At 41.8% G+C, this 18436-nt stretch overlaps 2 protein-coding genes across 2 annotated transcripts in view; both read left to right on the forward strand.

The window, feature by feature from the left end:
• LOC149304887 (IgGFc-binding protein-like) overlaps positions 1 to 9543 on the forward strand; it is a 31312-nt gene extending 21769 nt beyond the window's left edge. The window contains exons 19-25 of the mRNA XM_089479149.1: positions 480 to 1044; positions 2322 to 2914; positions 3661 to 4231; positions 4362 to 4561; positions 6016 to 6393; positions 7795 to 8090; positions 9054 to 9543. Coding sequence (XP_089335275.1) covers positions 480 to 1044; positions 2322 to 2914; positions 3661 to 4231; positions 4362 to 4561; positions 6016 to 6393; positions 7795 to 8082 — 2595 coding nt within the window. The 3' untranslated portion in view covers positions 8083 to 8090; positions 9054 to 9543. The remainder of the gene's footprint in view (positions 1 to 479; positions 1045 to 2321; positions 2915 to 3660; positions 4232 to 4361; positions 4562 to 6015; positions 6394 to 7794; positions 8091 to 9053) is intronic.
• A 4927-nt stretch (positions 9544 to 14470) lies between these two features.
• Positions 14471 to 17126, forward strand: LOC149304888 (fish-egg lectin-like). Its single transcript, XM_089478200.1, has 4 exons — positions 14471 to 14522; positions 14998 to 15231; positions 16209 to 16548; positions 16932 to 17126. Exons 1-4 carry the CDS (start codon positions 14471 to 14473, stop codon positions 17074 to 17076), a joined length of 771 nt encoding a protein of 256 aa, XP_089334326.1. The 3' UTR covers positions 17077 to 17126.
• Positions 17127 to 18436: the final 1310 nt, after the last annotated feature.

Genomic DNA, 18436 nt, shown 5'->3' on the forward strand with positions numbered 1-18436 from the left:
AAACTGATAAGATTTTAAACAAGAGACATTGCAAATCTTAGTTCCTGAGAAATTTTGGTACCTCTTTGAGTTGAACGTTTTTGATGTTTTAGAAGACTGGCTTGAGTGATAGGATAAGCTAAATAGCCATTGCATAGTAAATCAGTATGGATTTGTAGCTATTACACAAATCCAAAGAAGCCAGTCAATAGAACAGAAGAGGATCATGGAACAGAGGCACTCATTACTAAAATTCAGTAGGATTTTTATATCTTATAATATTAAAATTGTAAAAAAAAGGCTTTTTGCTTAATGCCCCAGCCTTTTGGCATTGCCTCCTATTCTCTTACTGTCTTCTCTGGCTGGGTTAGCACAAGTGGCAAAACCTTAAGGAATAACTATAAAACTATGGATTAGCTCTTTCATCTGCTAATGACAATAGGACTGATCCTTGTTTTCACTGATATACCCTTTGCTGCTATCTTCCATGTGCTTTCCAGGTCAATGGAATTTTTGTGGACCTGCCTTTCTCCTATAAGAAAAAGCTGAAGATCTACACCAGTGGGGTCCATGGCTTCGTCAGAACTGACTTCGATCTCCGGGTCAGCTTTGACTGGTACAGCTATGCCAGGGTCATTCTTCCCAGTACATATGCCAATGCTGTCTGTGGGCTCTGTGGCAATGCCAATCAGGATCCTAGCGATGACTTTGCCATGAAGAATGGAACACAAACAAGAGATGAAATCCAATTTGCGGATAGCTGGAAGCTCATGGATGTCCCAGGGTGTTCAGCAGGATGCACCAGTGACTGTCCAGCATGCACTACAGCAGGGAAAGAGACCTACAAAGCTGACCGCTATTGTGGGGTGCTCATAAGAAAGAATGGCCCATTCAGACAGTGCCATGAAGCTATTGATCCAGCAGCCTATTTTGATGACTGTGTCTTTGATACCTGTGCATATAGGGGCCACCATGAAACTCTCTGCAAAGCCATCAGTTCCTATGTGACAGCCTGCCAAAGTCAGGGTATTTCGATTGGGGAATGGAGATCACCATCCTTCTGTAGTAAGTGTTACCTCCAAGTTCTAAGCTTTACTAAGTAGCTTAATTGGGCAAAAGAAAGCCTCATTTAATGACAGAATATAAACACAAGATCTTTTAAACCAGGAGCCCAAATATTAAATTATGGAATTGTATTAAGGATGACTTAGATTAATTTGGGTGGAGAATGTATACCCCCCTCCATTTTATCATACGGGGGGAAATCAGGGGTTTAAACAGACATTATCCCATGGAAATGGCATAATCACAATGAAGATTTTCACACAACATTGTGATTAAAGAGGACTTATCCCAGCAATAACCAGGTAATAACCAGCAACAAATCATTCACATGATTTCCATGTGAATGATTTGTTGCTGGTTATTACCTGGTTATTGCCAGGATAAGTTCTCTTTAATCATGATGTTGTGTGAAAATCTTCACTATGATCATGCAATTTGCATGGGATAATGTCAATTTAAACCCCCACTTTTCCCTGTGTGATAAAGTCCAATGTTTTAGACTACAGCTCTCATAATCCCTTGCCGTTATCTATGTTCCTTACAACTTGGGGGAGTTGATGCTCAAAATATCTAGCAAGCCCACCCTGTATTACAGTGTTAAATTTTTACATGGATTATATTTTAATATTGAATTATGTCAATATATTCAAGTGTTAGTTATCAGAATATAGTTTGAATTGTAGTAGGAATAACAGTGCAGTCTTACCCAATACAGAGTAAGCCTATTGATGATTGTGCTCTTTTCTGGTTAAGACTGCACCCTAGGGCTGAAATTCTATCCCAGTTTCCTGGGAGAGATCTTGTTGAACTCAGTGTGATTTACTTTTAAGGGTGAATGTATAAGGCTATACTGTAAATGGAGTTTCAACAGATTTGAATGTTTCCCTCCTTTGAGGAATCCATGCTAACCCTCAGAGTCATTTTCTGTGGTGCCTGAAATACTATGAGAACTTTCACAAGTAGATTTTTCTTCTACTCAGAATCGCATAGAAGTATAGGGTTGGCTCCATACTATTGAAATTGAAATCAACTGAATTATTCTATTGAAATCATTTGGATTTAAGTTAGTTCTAACTAATTTTTTTCTATTCGTTCTGATAAGACCTAAACACAACTGAGGCTTGAAACATATGGACAAAAAAGACCAGCTTCTGGATACTTTGGGGGCATCATGTGCTGTGGATTCAGCTTAGGGTCTTCTGATGCTTATATTCCCGGCATCAGCAATAAAATAAAATAAAATAAAATAAAATAAAAATATTTTTCTCTCCTTCCAGGCCTTCCCTGCCCACTTCATTCCCACTACGAACTCTGTGGAAGTAGCTGTCCTGCCACATGCCAAAGACTCTCCAAGTCGTGTGATGCTCCATGTACTGAAGGATGCTTTTGTGACTCTGGATTCCTCTTCAGTGGGGACCAATGTGTTCCTCATACAGAGTGTGGCTGTTTGCATGAAGGCCAGTACTACAAGCAAGGAGTAACATTCTTCCCCATTGGTAGTTCCTGTGAAAAGAAGTGCCAATGCAATGACAATGGAGCTATTGAGTGTCAAACCTTCTCCTGTGGAACTCATGAGAGGTGTAGGATACAGAATGGCATCCAAGGCTGTTACCCCACTGGATATGGAACAGTTATAGTGTTTGATGACCCTCATTATATTTCTTTTGATGGCAGACGTTTTGATTTCCATGGTTCCTGTACATACACCTTAGCTAAGGTTTGCAGTGAGAATCCCCGACTGGTCGACTTCTCTATATTGATGGAGAATGAGAAACTTGATGACAGGCCTTTAATTCTTATAAAAAATCTTGTGGTCTCTGTTTATGGATATAAGGTTTCTCTTCAGAGGGGAATAAAGTGGAAAGCAATGGTAAGTGGCTATCATATTAAGACAGTAACCTCCTTCATGCAATACTCTCATGAAAGAAACATCAGACTAGTAACAGGGAGCAGTGCTGCACTCCTGCCCCTGTCCCCATTGGGAATAATGCTTGTCTCATCTTAGAAATGTCCATGTGTTAGCGCAGTCATCTTGTGTAAAAACATATCCAGTTACCACATATCCAGTTGTGTCCCAACAAAAGAGAAGACTACATGTCATCAACTTCATCTATATAGGCAGGGGCTTAAAGAATAGTTACAAATACTCCCGCCTTTGATGAGAATTGATGCCTTGATAGGTTGAGAACCCCCATCCAAAATGTTGGTCTATGTGAAAAACATTGTATTTCATGCAAAAGAACAATGCTTTAGTGTTAAAAAAACAACAACCAAGAAACTCACAGAAATGGGGAAAATCTTTGAAATCTTTCATTCTTGTGTGTAAGAAAAAATAAATAAATCAAATTTACATCCCTAGAATAGGCTTTCCCCCTGCAAATGATGGCATTTGGTTATATGGAAATGGAGTCAAGTCTAAAATAAACAAACTGATATTGGGGTCAGAAGAACAATTCAGTTCTTGCTGTAGTGCTCCTTTCATAGAAGAAATGCATGGAGGAGGCTGGTATATCAGATCAATCTATGGATCACTAGCATAAAAACTAACATATACCCAAGCCTGCCGTTTTATGTTGTCAGACCTAACAGAAAGCCTCTGTTTTGTTCTATCTATAGTTAAATGGGAAATCCTACATTCTGCCAGTGAACAAAGAGGATGGGAAACTCTGGATCACCCAGGAGGGGAACAACATCATTGTCCAGTCCTCCTTTGGCCTCACAGTCCTCTATGATACTTCTTCATATGTCCGTGTGTCTGTGCCTAGCAGATACCAGGGACACATGTGTGGTCTGGGTGGCAACTTCAACGGAGATAAGAGGGATGACTTCATGCTACCCAATGGAGAACTCACTGAAAGTGTGGAGGAGTTTGGGGCCTCTTGGAAGGTTCCTGTGGATGGTGCCATTTGCTCTGATGGCTGTGGGGAGAGATGCCCCACTTGCACTGCAGCCAAGACTGAACCATACAAGGCTGAGAGTGCTTGTGGAAAGATCCTGTCTAAATCAGGCCCATTTAGAGATTGTCACTCCTTGGAGAGCCCTGCTGAGTATTTTGAGCATTGCCTCTATGGTATGTGTATGACCGATGGAGCACAAGAATCCCTCTGTCAGAGCCTTCAAGCTTATGCAGTTGCATGTCAGGCATCTGGAGCTAAGATTGGAGCCTGGAGAACAGCCTCCTTCTGTCGTGAGTTCTCAATGGGAAATAGTATTTTCCCTCCACAGTTAATCACAAAGATTGCAACCCAAATTGCCTTTCTATGAAAAGGAGAATATTTAACAAATGTCATTTTCCTTCCTTTTTCTTGTCTCCATAGCTCTTAGCTGCCCAACCCACAGCCACTACAAGACCTGCACTGCAACTTGTGATTATAGCTGTGCCAGCCTAGCCACTCCAATCCAGTGCACAAAGAGCTGCTTTGAAGGCTGCCAGTGCAATGAAGGCTATGTGTCTGACGGAATCTCATGTGTCCCTATGGACAAATGTGGCTGCATGCATGATGGAGTCTACCTCAAGGTAATCCTGTGCATCCCAGATACATTGCTTTGTTCTGAAAAACCAGCAAGGCTTCTGAAATGGAAATTAGTGTGTCCATATCGTAAAGATATGCTGGAATGACAATTTGTATAAAAACTGAACCAAATGTTGTGCTTCCTTCCCTGCCTGCTGGTAATCTTGACAGGAGGAGTTGAAACAAAGTGAGCACCCAAAGTGGAGATGGATGCATTTCTTCAGAAATGTGGAGGCACAGCTAAGGTGTTCCTTTTGCTGTCAGACTGATGTCAGATGCTATTATGTCTACAGGGTTGATCCACCACTTACTAGTGCTCCCTCACAGAAGGCATTTAGAAGTTTACACTTCCAAAGAATGCCCTCTGTGTATCTTGAAGGCAAAATTTATAAGCAGAGTAGAATTTTTGTCATTGTGTATGTTACTAGTCAAGTGGCTATTTTTTTCCTTTTTTAATCTCTTAAAATTAGAAGGATACCCACTATATTTTTGGCTAAATTGTAGTTGGCATCTCCATTTTTAATGTCATTTTTTCATGCATTGTAACCACCATTTTCCATTATGTAACTCATATTCTTTACTTGTATTTGCTGTTGTTGTTTTAACAAGTATGCATTTCTAATGACTTGAGTTATGACTTGGAACAACATTAAACTTACTTGCTTTTTGCCCTTGGCAGAAAGAGGTACATTTCTGAAGAGGAAGCCAGGAAGGGGGGGAGGGGTAGAGTACCAAAAATTACTATTCAAATCTGATAACTAGAAATGGAGAACATTTTCATTCAGTTTGCACTTGGATGTTAATGTTTAAAATATCTCATGTTAGGAAAATTGCTCACAAAGATCTGTGCAAGGCAGAACTTTACGTATTTGGAGAAATGGGAATACAAATCTATGCAAATTGTCATGGCGGTTGTACTTTGCGCTGGAAAACTGAGACAGCCAGATCCATTCATCTCTAGTTAGGATTGTAAAAATGTGTCCTAAGTGCTGCTTCAGCATATGGTGCTCACACATAGTGCTCTTCAAGACCAGATCTTTTGTTTCTACAGTTGTGTGGTCACAGCAGTTGCATTTGTTTCTACTTTATGAATGCAAGCAGTGAACCATGTATTATATACAGATGGCACTGTTCCCTGCAGTGAAGATATAATTTCTGTGTAAAATATCTTTATGCAGAAAAAGAATGTGTTCTTGCCAGAATAATTCCTCAGAAGCTTTTGCAAAGTGCAAATGCTTCCTTAGAAGTGTGCAGAAATTTTTCTTTCTCTTGCATTAGGGACAAAACTATGGGAACTGTTCATCTTTGTGTGCAAGTGTGAGAAATGTGATGGTTTATATACCTGCCAGCTCATATCAGGAAATTTTCTTGTGGATCACTCCACAACCAAAAAACAAAACAAAACAAAAAGTCCCCTCCCTCTCGCTTACAACTGTTCTTTTGGGGAATTTCCCAACAGATTGGAGAGAGCATCAGCTCAAACAATTGCTCAACAAAATGTACCTGCAGTTCCTCAGGCCAAGTCATCTGCATGAAAACCAGCTGTTCACCTGGGGAGACCTGCGTACTCAGTGACAGTGTGTCAACCTGTGTGAAGAAGGATGGCGAGTGCAAACTCACCCCACAAGCCCAGCTCACTTCTTTTGATGGTGTCTCAGGAAAATATGTCTCCGGTGGCATCTATGAAATGGCCTCCGTTTGTGATGAAAATGCCCTCACCTGGTTCAAAGTGTTAGTAAGCATCAACAAGAACCATGCTGGCACAGCAACTGGAAGTCCTGTCTACATTTACTTCCCACATGGCTCCATCTTGGTAAAAAACAATAAACAGATATGGGTAAGTAGAATCCAGGAGAGAGTGGGGCCATGAGGAACAATATATAAAACTTCCAGAATGCATCATAAAATTTGGACATAGGATATAAAGCCCGTACGGATAGGCCAAAATAAAGGTGCTTTGGGTCTAGTCCTAAGGACTGGAGCACAGCTTTGGTGCAGCTTCTGGCCTCTTAAGATGCATGTATCATTTAAACAGCATGCCTCCAAAGTGACCCAAAGCAGCTTTAATTTGGCCTGTCTGTATAGGCCCTTCACTAAAATCCTTTCAGGCTATTTTAATGTTGTCATCAACATGTGATGGACATTGCTAGCTTTTGTCTGGCAGTATCTTGTTCCACAAAGAGTCACCTGTCCAGATGATCTTCAAAACATACACACAAGAAAGAGTACAGGAGCCCATTCACTTAGGGATCCTATGAAATCCTAGACCTGGCAGTTTGCAGTTCTCCTCCAGAGTAGTCTGATGCATTCCAGACAGCATCCTATGGAATCCAGTTCCCAGTTCCATGGGATGGAACCAAGGCAGTTAACATACACTATAATTTTGTAGTGTGAAGGGGCTCTATTCTTCCTTCTCTCCCAATCACCCCTAAATGGTGATATCTATTTACAGTTCTGTACCCTAAAGAACTAACATGAGAAGGCCCCAAGTAACATGGACAGCAAGTGCTATTTTGAGTCCTCCTGAGACTCAACCTGTTTTGAATTTGACTGTAAACTCATCACAAATACTGAAGGGACAAGGCTTACATTTCTGAGCCACCAATTTTCTAATACCTATGCCACTCCTAGGCTGAGATCCTACACTGATTCACAGCTCTCTGTGTATGGCATTCTTCATCCTCTCACCACTCAACCCTAGCAGCTCTGAAGCCCTGGGAAGTGGTCCTGCTCTTGTTGCTTATTGATCGAGAAGGGAGGGAGGGAGAGCCAGTTTAGATACTGGAGAAACAGCTGGTCTCAACTCAGTTGTGGGGGAAGATATGAGGGCATGCTCTCACACTGAGTCTACCATGCTTATCTTTCCCCTTTCCCTTGGCAATTAGATGAATCATATCTTCATGGTCTGGATCGCCTCCTCCCCCCCCCTTCTCCACTGATGACATCAATGGAGAGTCCCTTCTGAGACTTGACAGCTGTGAGATGTTGAGATATTTTTTGATGGTGTGCAAAGATTAGTGAATAGTTAGAAAAGTAAGCTGATAGCTCTCTGCACTCTGTCCAAGGTGGGATTTATATGCATGCTAGCTACACTTCTGCATACCATTAACAGAATGCTGACCCTAGTCTGTATTTTTTCCTGTGAAGATGATGGCATCTGGTTATAGATTTCAATTTTTTGTTGATCTATGGGCTTCCACACAACTACATCTCACCCCTATTTTTTGATGTCCTCCAGGTAAATGGGCGCTTGGTAATGTTACCCTACAATAAAACCTGTGAGGGAAGTTCTGTATCTCTGAAGAGATTGCTGGATGGAATCGTCTTTGACCAGGACTCTCAGGTGCAGATTCACCTCCATCCTGATGGTGAGGTGACAGTGAAAGTCAAGGGGGACCACGCAGGGAAGCTTTGTGCCACATGTGGAAACTTCAATGGAGACAGATCTGATGACCTGAAGCTGCCCAATGGAGTGGCCACAAAGAGTTTTGATGAAGTCCTTGAATCCTGGGAGGCTGAGGTTTAGAAAAATTGGTAAGACACAGATTTTGACAAGTGCAACTCCTTCCGTTCCATTAGGCTCAGTAGGGAAGAACTGTGGGGGATAGCCTTGGGAGATATTATTTAAGAATCTATTTCAGTACTTTGGACAGAGGCCCAGCTTGCTTTGCTCAGCTTTAAGCAAGGTCTGCTGGATTTCAGATCTGTAAGTCTCACTTTGGTTTTCCAAAGCTTTGTCAGCTGGCAAAGGGGAGGAATGCAGACTGTGCCCTCCAAAACACCTATTATAGCAACAACCCACTGAGGAGACTGGTGCTTGACTAGGTATTGGGAGGGAGTGTAGCCTTCATTTGAGTAGTGTTTCTTACACAAACATCAGTTTTCAAAGAGTGTAGCTTTGTTTCCTCATGTGCATATGAAAACACTACTGTTTTCATTGCCTTGCAGGGGGGAAAATTAGGACTGAAATTTTTGTTGACTACAACACAGAGAATCCACCAATAAGTGGCCATGTGTGCTAGGTGCCTGGGAATTGTCCAAAAGAGTGCCTTTTTCAAACTGCATTCTGACATTTAGTTCCATAACAGAAATGGAAGAGACAAGGTTTATAATTCAGAGTTTATCATTTTTACTCAAGAGCAAATTCTCTGTATTGCATCCATACAGGCTGGGCCAATCTTAGTCTCACCAGAAGCAAATTCCACTGAATATTGTAGAAATTATTCCTGAATAAGAATCCAAAGAACAGCAGAGTTAGGTCGAAATAAATAATCCACTTTGAGATTGCTTTAACTGCCCTGACTCAATGCTAAGGACTTCTGGGAAATGTAGTGTTGTGAGACATTTAGCCTTCTCTGTCAGAGAGCTCTGGTGCCACAGTAAATGACAATTCCCAGAAACTGAAACAGAAGAGTTAAAGTGGATTATTTCTGCAGTGTGTTTTCGACCTAGCATACACATTTAATTTGTGAACGTGTTTTTGTCTTTCTTTCCTAGTAATGTCTTCAATCTTCGATGCTTGGGATGCTTTGACGTACCCAGTCTTCCCTCTTTTGTAACTGTTTTACATCTAACATTACAACTGAATGCAAGAGGGGTTTCTGTCTTGTGCTGCATCTTCTGTATGTCAATGGAATGAAGACACAACATCAGCTCAACATCAGCTCAACAGCTCAAACTGCTAACAGGTGTCATCCAGAAACACAGGGAACTTTGTCACTGGGTCTGATAGTTTGTAACATTTTTGTCACATTTTTAACCATCCTCTTATCAGTGGAAATATATCTTTGAACTAGCATAACAGAGAAGTAATGAAGGACAAGGGTGACCACCATATGACAGGAATAGAAACAGTGAAAGACATATAGCCGTATCCAGAGGACTGTTTTATAAAATGGACTCTTAGCCTCCATTAAGCTTCGGTTATTGCACTCTGATTTTTGTTTGTTAAAAAAAAGTCTCATTACCTTATCTTCAAAACAAAAAACTCCACTTGTAAATAAATCCTTTTCTGATTTATATGAACTATGTTTTAGTGTTTTTCTGTTCTATAATATACATACAAGGGCCAGTGTGATGTAGCAGTTTTCTCTGATGAACACACTTTTAAATGTGAAGTCGAAGGCTTTCATGGCTGGCATCCATAGATTTTTGTGGGTTTTCCAGGCTATGTGGCCATGTCCTAGAAGAGTTTCTTCCTGACGTTTTGCCAGCATCTGTGGCTTACATCTTCAGAGATGGCTGTAATCGCCAGCACAGCTTCCAGGCAACTCAGGGGTGTGGCGTTTCTAAATGCCATGCCCCCAAGCTGGCTATAAACTGGCTTTACCAGGTTGTCTTCTTTAGCCCTTTGTTGAGAATGTTGACTCCAGCAAAATTATTCTCCATCCTTACCTGAATTCAATGAAGGAACTGATGTGGGAACCAGTGTGGTGTAGTGGCTTGAGCATTGGACAAGGACCAGGTTTTGAATCTCCACTCAGCCATGGGAACTCATTGGGTAGTCTTGGGTAAGCCATACTCTCTCAGCCTCAGAGAAAGGCAATTACATTATCCTCTGAAGAAATCTTGCGAAGAAAATCCTATGATGGGGCCTCTATATTGTTGACTTGAAGACACATAATAACATGCAACAACAACAATACACACAAATAATCTTGAAGATATGTAGCATATCTTGATTTCAGCAACGCTTCTAACAAACATCCCCATGATATTCTTGCAAAGAAGCTAGTAAAATGTCGCCTAGTCAGTGCTACTGTTAGGTGGATTTGTAATTGGCTGACTGACCAAACCTAAAGGTGTTCATCAATGGCCTCTCTTCATCCTGGAGAGAGGTGACTAGTGCCACAGAGATCTGTACTAGGCCCTGTGTGATGCAACATCTTTATCAATAACTTGGATGAAGGAATAGAGAGCATGCTGATTAAATCTGAAGACAATACCAAACTGGGAGGGGTTTCTAATTCCCCAGAGGACAGGATTAAAATTCAGAATGACTTGGGGGCTATACAGACAGGTAGCGTTTAGCTGCCCCTGTATGCCCCAGATCAGTGCTGCAGCAGCCGCATGGTTCAGCACCGACCCGCACCACAAAAGAAGCTGCTTTGAGCAGCTTCCTGGAAGGGGCATCATTGGCACACTTGTGCACCATGATGATGGCCCTTCAGGCCAGTGCTATTTGGGCACTGCACCACCCATGCGTCATCATGGTGCAGTCCATGTAAACGGGTGTGTGCCATGATGGTGCCCAGGCAGTAGACTAGGGTTCTCGGCTGTGTGGAGGCTAAACCCTAGCTTGCATACAGGCCGGCGTAAACTGCCAGTCTGTATGGGGCCTTTGACAGATTAGAGGACTGGGCTAAAACTAACAACAGGGAGAAATGTAAGGTCCTGCACCTAGGCAGATATAGGATAAGAAGCACCTGGCTAGACAACAATCAGTTCATATGAAAGGGATCTAAAGAGTCTTAGTAGACCACAAGATGAACATGAGTCAGCAGCTGCTAAGAAAGCCAACAGGAGTATAGTGTCTAGATCAATGGAAATGATAGTACGATTGTATTCTGCTTTAGTCAGGCAGGAATGCTATGTCTAATTTTGGGCACCTCAATTCAAGGATGTTGACAAACTGGAGAGTTTCCAACCTTCTCCCCCATTTTTAAAAAGATATATTCTATGTTGGAATAAAAGAGAGATTCTAATATCCTAATAAATAAATCTGCTAATAATAATGGCTGGCTGACAATAAATCTGCTTTTTGGGGCTTTTTTCACATTAAATCCCATTTTTGCACAGTATCCCTCCCATGTAATAAACTCCTAAGTTTTAAACGGGAGATGTATAAGAAATGGGAAAAGAGGGAAATCATCAAAGGGGAATTCAAACAAATATCTAGCACATGTAGGGGTAAAGTCAGAAAAGCTAAAGTGCAGAATGAGCTCAGGTTAAGAACAATAAAAGGTCTTTTGGGGGTATGTCCGCAGCAAAAGGAAGAAGAAGGAAATGGTAGGATCACTGCATAGAGAAGATGCCCAAATGCTAACAGAGGACAGAAAAAAGGCAGAACTACTCAACACCTTCTTTGCCCCAGTCTTCTCACAAATAGAATGTACTTAAACTTGAAGTCCTAGCACAACAAAGCACAATACCTAAAGATCTAGGAGTCTTAGTTCTAGGTTGCATCAATAAAAATATAGTGCCTTAGATAAAGGGAAGTAATAGTGCCACTCTATTCTGCTTTGGCCAGGCTTCATCTGGAATACAGTTCTGGGCACCATAATTTAAAAAGCATGTTGATAAGCTGAAATATGTCCAAAGGAGGATGACCAAAATGGTGAAGGGACTGGAAATCTTGACCTATGAGGAGAGACTTAGGGAGCTTGGTATATTTACCCTGGAGAGGAGAAGGCTAAACAGTGATATGATATCACTGTTTAAATATCTGAAGGGGTATCATATTGAGGATGAAGCAAGCTTGTTCTCTGCTGCACCAGAGAACAGGACCCAGAGCAATGGATTCAAACTACAAGAAAAGAGATTCCACCTCAATATTAGGAAGAACTTTCTGACAGTAAGAATTGTTTGACAGAGGAATACACTCCTCGGAGTGTAGTGGAGTCTCCTTCTTTGGAGGTTTTTAAACAGAGTCTGGATGGCCATCAGTCAGGAGTGCTTTGATTGTGTATTCCTGCATGGCAAGGGGTTGGACTGGATGGCCCTTGTGGTCTCTTCCGACTCTATGATTCTAAGCTGGGAGACCACCACATTTTGCAGAACTTTGCCCAATATTGGAGATTGGCCTATCATTGTTCAATATGGTGGGAATCCTAAGTTGAGGTGTGTTTTTTCCCCTCCAATAATAGCCTCACTACAGCCTCTTTTAGGCAGGATAGATAGATAGCATTACACTGATCACAACAAACAGGGGAGTAGCAGATCTCTGTTTGGAGGGGAAGATAGTTTTATGCTCTTGAAACTTTCTTACTAACACTTCCATTTTTTTTTAAAAAAAATCTTAAACCTAACATTTGGAGAAAGTCCATGAGTTGATAAGCAAAGACCACATTTCTGTGGAATCTCACATAGGACTAGTCTTTCCAAAGGCTGGCTGTGTTTCAGCGAGTTCGTTGGAATTTGAGGGAGAAACAAATAGTCACCTCTTGGCTTAAGCAGAAATCAGTTGGAATCTCTCCAAGGTCAACTTGTTCCCATGCCAAAACCATTTCCCTTTCACGAAGAGTTAAGAGCATAGCCCTTGTCGTTCATTGGCTTCATAAATCAGATCATTTGGGTCTTCCATTTGCCCTCTCAATAAACCTCACCTTTGGGACTCTGTAAGGTTCTCTGTAAATTCATCAGAAACAGAGGTCAATCCTTTCCCCTTTATAAAATGGACATCCCATCTGGTAGACAAGTGAGAGAAGAATTGTCTTCTTTCATTTACCCAGTCCAAGGCAGGCCTACTAAAGAGCAGAAGGTAAGAGATCATCCTGGATCATTCCTTTGTGTTTCTCCCAATTCAACTGACTGCAGGACAAGGATTAGGCAAGGGGCTTTCCTATTTATGGTCCTTTCTCACCAATGGCTAGGGGTTCTGCTAAAGTTGCAAATAAACCAAAATGAGAAAATAAGATTTAAATATAGAATTAAGATAGTATTCTAGTTAGAATTCATTTCAGTATACTAAGAGGTTGGGGAAATTAAGGTGTGAGATAGTAATGGTTAAACAGGATAACTTATACAAAAAAGGGAAAAGTTCTGAACAAAGTCCAGGAAGTATATCTTTGTTAATTTATGTTGTGATGTACATTGCAATATGTAGTGTTTATGTTTTGATGTTGTAAGATATTGGGGGGGGGGGTAGATAGTAGTTCTGTTGTTATGTGCTAGGTGCTAGGTGGTATGTTTTAGAAATTATGTTATGCCATATGTATTGATTTTAATACTACCAATAAAGTTTAACACATTTGGCCCTCCAAGTCTGCGGACTTGAAATCTATGGACTTGACGATCCGTGGAGGGGCAACCCACCACTGAGATGAATGAGGCATGCTCCCACGGTGCATGACCTATGCTTGCACGCAGGAGTGTGCCCCATTCATTTCAATGGGGCTGGATTATCTACAAGTCTCCTAAAACATGGTGTATGTGTATATACACATACACACACATTTGGAGGACACTGATCTCTCAGCACAGATTGATCAGGCTTGGCCACCAGTGGCATTACTAAGGTTGGTGTCATCCCAGTGTGGTAACTCATGCTGTCACCCCCAGGCTGCCTGGCACACCCTCCCAGTTGCCCCTCTGCCTCTGCTGAGGTGGGGTTGGGGTGCTACTGCCACCTGGCAGTCCCTTCCAGGTCAGCCAGAGCATCCCTTTGCTCCAGCAGCCACTGATGGGAGTGGTGTGCTGTTGTCACCCAGCAGCCACTTTTGGATTTGGCAAGCTAAATGGCAAAAGCAAGTGACTCCCTTTTCCACCTGGTCAGCTGCCCCATCAGCACCAGAAGGCAGCCCCATAGGGTGCTGCAGCCGCCCGGCAACCCTGTAGACAGACTGCTGGCTGAGTGGGAAAGGAAGGCAACTCTCTTTCCCATCCAGCCAGCAGCCTCACCAGACCAAGAAGGGGCTGCCAGGTAGCACTAGCAACCCACCTTTACCAGCTGCTGCAGCTGATAAATGGCAGAGGCACCCTGGCAAGTGGAGGAGGGTGGCCAGGGGAGTGTCTTGGGATGGACAGGAGTAACTGCCCCACTGGTTGTTCAACTCCCTATGAGGTATCACCTGGTGCAGTCCACATGCCCCACACTTTTCTAGTGACACTCCTGCTTCAGGCTTTTCATATATCTGAAAATAAGTGAAAATGTTAAAAAAAAGTTTCATATGCCCTTCTTTACTTCTTTTGCAGCCATGGCAGTGAAGAGGATTCTGTTCCTTTTGGCTGATTTGGTGCTTCTAAATGGTGAGTAAATTGAGCTGAAGGATATGTCAAGTGCCATTTCATTTTATGATAGTTATTCAGATAGTGGCCAAATACCATGGGTGCAGGTCTATATAAGCCTGCTAAATATCACATAAAATCCCATGGAGCCTCTGGCCTCTGAGACTTCTCCTGAGATCCAGCGCAAGATCTGCACTGGATATTGCCTGAAGTCCCATTGCAGTGGAGCCATTGCTAGATGCTGGGCAGTACCGAGAGGTCAGCCCCTTGGAGGCCTGATGCAACAGCACCCCTCCATTTTGCATTGGGGTTAGTCTTTATTTGTTATAGCACATGATCTTCCTTACCGAAATATCTTTCATTTATTATGCTTTATTTTGTGGTTGGTCATTAGTGGGAAAACTGGTTTTATGCTCTGCTAGTGGGATGCAAGATTTTGGTCATAATCTTTTCTGCATGAAACTATTTGGTATTTGTTGTATTCTGTTGTTTGCAGCTCAACTCTGCACAGAAATTCCTAACCCTGGACTTCTAAAACAGATTGATGCTGGCAATGGACTTGTAGTTGGTCTGGAGCCTACAGGCAATGCATTCATGTTGAATGGAGAAGACTGGCTCTATCTGGCAGGAGGAATGAAACATGTGTCTGCCGGCATTAGTGGCATATGGATGGTTGACAATGACAACTTTATCTATCGTCTGATAGGAGGCAATTTGGAAAAAGTATCAGGTACTCTGTCATTCACAGCATTTGGCTAAAAATGTGAATTGGCATTTAGCACATCATTAACAAATAATAATTGAACCTCTCTGGAGGATTACTCAGACAAAATAGTTTCTTATGGTGATAAAATTATTCCTAAATAGTATGTGAGAGATTGAGGACATACCAAGATGATATGTGCATTGCAGTTCCTGCCATCAGTCTTTCTTCAAGAGGTGAAAGACTTTTATTGGCCACAGCATATTTATTTAGTTTATTTATTTAATTTATATCCCACCTTTCTCACAGTATGGAACCCAAAGTGGTGTTTATATCTTTAAAGAGAGAATACAAAACTCTTAATACAAACGTTAAACTACAGTTAAACTAATTTTGCTTTAAAACACAAGTTAACAGCATTAAAAGGTAATGAAATAGACTTAGGCCCCTTAAGAGGCCAGAAGCTGCGCCAAAGCTGTGCTCCAGTCCTTAGGATATGCGCAAGATGTATCAACTTATAGTCTTCCCCAGCAGCCAAGAAATATGGAGAACAATTAGAGTAACTTACTTATATCATTTTAAAACAACAAAATGGCTGCTGTAGTAGGTGAGCAGTTAGACCTGTCATTATATCACCTGTAGACTCTGAATCTCTTCAAGCTAATAAACCTGAGAGCTGATCAGGTGTGTCAAGTACTGGGTAGGAGTTGACACTTGAAGAGGGGAGCATTTAGGCACATCCCTTCCACCATCATTTTACTCATGTGGAAAGTGACAAGCCTGAAATGGAAAGATTTCTGCTTGCATGGAGAATCTTAAAATGAGCAAAGATCCTGGAGAAAAAAATCATCATCATCATCATCCATGCTCCAACAGGAACTTCTCTTTTTCAGACTTGTCAATGTCTACATAAGAAAGCAACTATAGAGCAAGGCATTCCCACATTGCATATTGATTCCAACTCGAACAGGACTTTGGTGACTCTATTCATTCTCCTTTCTCAGAATCATTCCAACAGATTGAAGCAGGTGGAGATCTCTTTGTGGCTGGCATTAAATCAAACCACCAGTCAGTATGTCTTTCAAGTGCCGACTTCCTCACGATGAAGCCTAGCTCCCTAGTAACCTGGAGTAATATGGACCGAGAACTGAAATATTTGACCTGTGGTTTGAATGGTTGCTGGGGTGTGAACAGTGCGAATGCTGTCTATTTTCGTATTGGCATTGAACCACACAGGTGCCAGGGAAACCGCTGGGACTACATTGCTGGTACATTCTCCATGGTTAAGGTTGGGAGCGATGGAAATGTCTATGCAGTGAAGAAAGGAGGGGAAGTCTACCACAGGTGAGCACTTATGGAATGTATCTTTCACAGGAAATGTTACATTTGCCTAGACAATTTGGAGAGCAGTGGGGGCTAGTGGTTTGCGTGTTGGTCTATGACTCTGGAGACCATGGGTTGATTCCCAGCATGGCTATGAGTGAGTGACCTGGGGCAAATCACATGTTCTCAGCCTCAGGGGAAGTCAGTGGCAAACCTTCTCTGAACAAATCTTGCCAAGAAAGCCCCATAATAGGTTCATCTTAGTGTCGCCATATGTCGGAAATGATTTGAAGGCACACCACAATGAGAACAAACAACTTTTGTGAAGGATGGTAGTGAAAACAGAGGAAAGTAGATTTCCTTTTAGATAATTATTATTTTCACTTCTCTATCTATTGTTTTAGGGTTGGTATCACAGACAGCAAACCTTCAGGCACCAAATGGATGAAAGTCAACAGTATCACTGCCCGTGCCAAAGATTTGGCTTATGACCTGAATGTTCTATGGCTGATCACTCAGGATGACAAGATTCTGCGATGTCAGATGTAGATCTCCACCACTCCTTCTTGCTTCACTTTCACGGACTTGATTCCAAAATGGTTGGGGTTTTGTGATCATTTCATTTAAGTATCTGTTTTCAGATCTGAAAGGATGGAAACATCTGCTGCTTATTTAGAGGAAGATTTTGGGCCCATTGGTTTTGCATAGATAGAGTTACAGTTGTTGCAACTTTGAAAATGGTAAAATCAACCCCCGCTGAAAGCTCTCAGGCCAAGAGGATTTTCACACATAGCATGTTTTAACCTCATTCCAGCCATTTTTAAAATATCCAGGTTTTCCAGTTGGGTTGCATAAGACATCCAGGCCCACAGATCATTGGGGAGGAGGTATTGGCTATGAGCACTGGGTAGGGAAGAATGTCTGATTCAATTCCATTCTGTTTCATCCTTCAAGTAGGAGAATTCAGGTAACCTGCTGGGAAAGGTCTTCCCACTTTTGCTCACTTCTTTTTCTTACCCCATTTCAGGAAGGGAATTACGTGTCTCAGCACAGCTTTTGCTGTTGGCTAAAACTGGTCATCCTATGGCTTGGTACCCAATCTGCTCCATAAATAGTTCTGGAAACTATATTATTTTGGCGAACATGCTTTAGCTGTCCAGCAAAATCACCCAACTCTGAATTTAATCCAGTAGAGTTTAGAGATATTACTTTTTGTGACTATAGCTTCCAGAATCTCCCAAACAACATGCCTTTGGCCATTCATAGTGGATTCTGGTAGTCCCACAAATAACTATTCCAAGTTAAACTAAGAAGGGATAAAAGATGTTTTCATAAGCAGCCTTTTACTGTGCCATTTGTGGGTTGTTTTGTTTGTGTCTTCTGTTTATTTTGTAGCCAGTGTTTAGATATTTTTTGTGCCTCTTATTTTTACAGTCCGCCCTTGCCATATGCAGGAGATCCATTCTGGACACACACACACACCGCGTAAGGCAAAAAACGCAGGACCCCAAGTCCCATTTGTATGAATGGGGCATGCTCCTGCACACTGTGTGGCATGGTTGCACACCCCATTTCATTCTATGGGGACTTGTCATCCATGTGACCTTGAATCCACATATGGCAAGCCCACATATGGTGCTGGCGTGCTGTACATTTCTTTTTTGTCTCATGAATTCAATTCCCCACCTACTGATATAAAGGCCAAGATTCTACATTGCTTCAGCAAACATTAATATTCACTGACAAAGTTTTGTTATGCAGTCCCTATACTGGATTCCAATATTGTACAACACACTTGGATCAATGTGTAAAGTGCATGGCTGCCAACCCATTGTGTAATTGCAATGCAAGATGTGCAGAGACAATACATAGAGACAATGTATATTCACTTAATGTGCTTTAATGCACT

The sequence above is a fragment of the Sceloporus occidentalis genome, unplaced genomic scaffold, assembly GCF_023333645.1.
Source record: "Sceloporus occidentalis isolate IW3139 unplaced genomic scaffold, rSceOcc1.0.p SCAF_13, whole genome shotgun sequence".
Classification (NCBI taxonomy): Eukaryota; Metazoa; Chordata; class Lepidosauria; order Squamata; family Phrynosomatidae; genus Sceloporus; species Sceloporus occidentalis.

Bases quoted from the DNA above. Each gene is read 5' to 3' on its own strand.
- LOC149304888 (XM_089478200.1), top strand. From the start codon at position 14,471: ATGGCAGTGAAGAGGATTCTGTTCCTTTTGGCTGATTTGGTGCTTCTA. The intron at 14,523-14,997 runs GTGAGTAAATTG...TGTTGTTTGCAG, and splicing joins TGATTTGGTGCTTCTAAATG to CTCAACTCTGCACAGAAATT. The intron at 15,232-16,208 runs GTACTCTGTCAT...CTCCTTTCTCAG, and splicing joins CAATTTGGAAAAAGTATCAG to AATCATTCCAACAGATTGAA.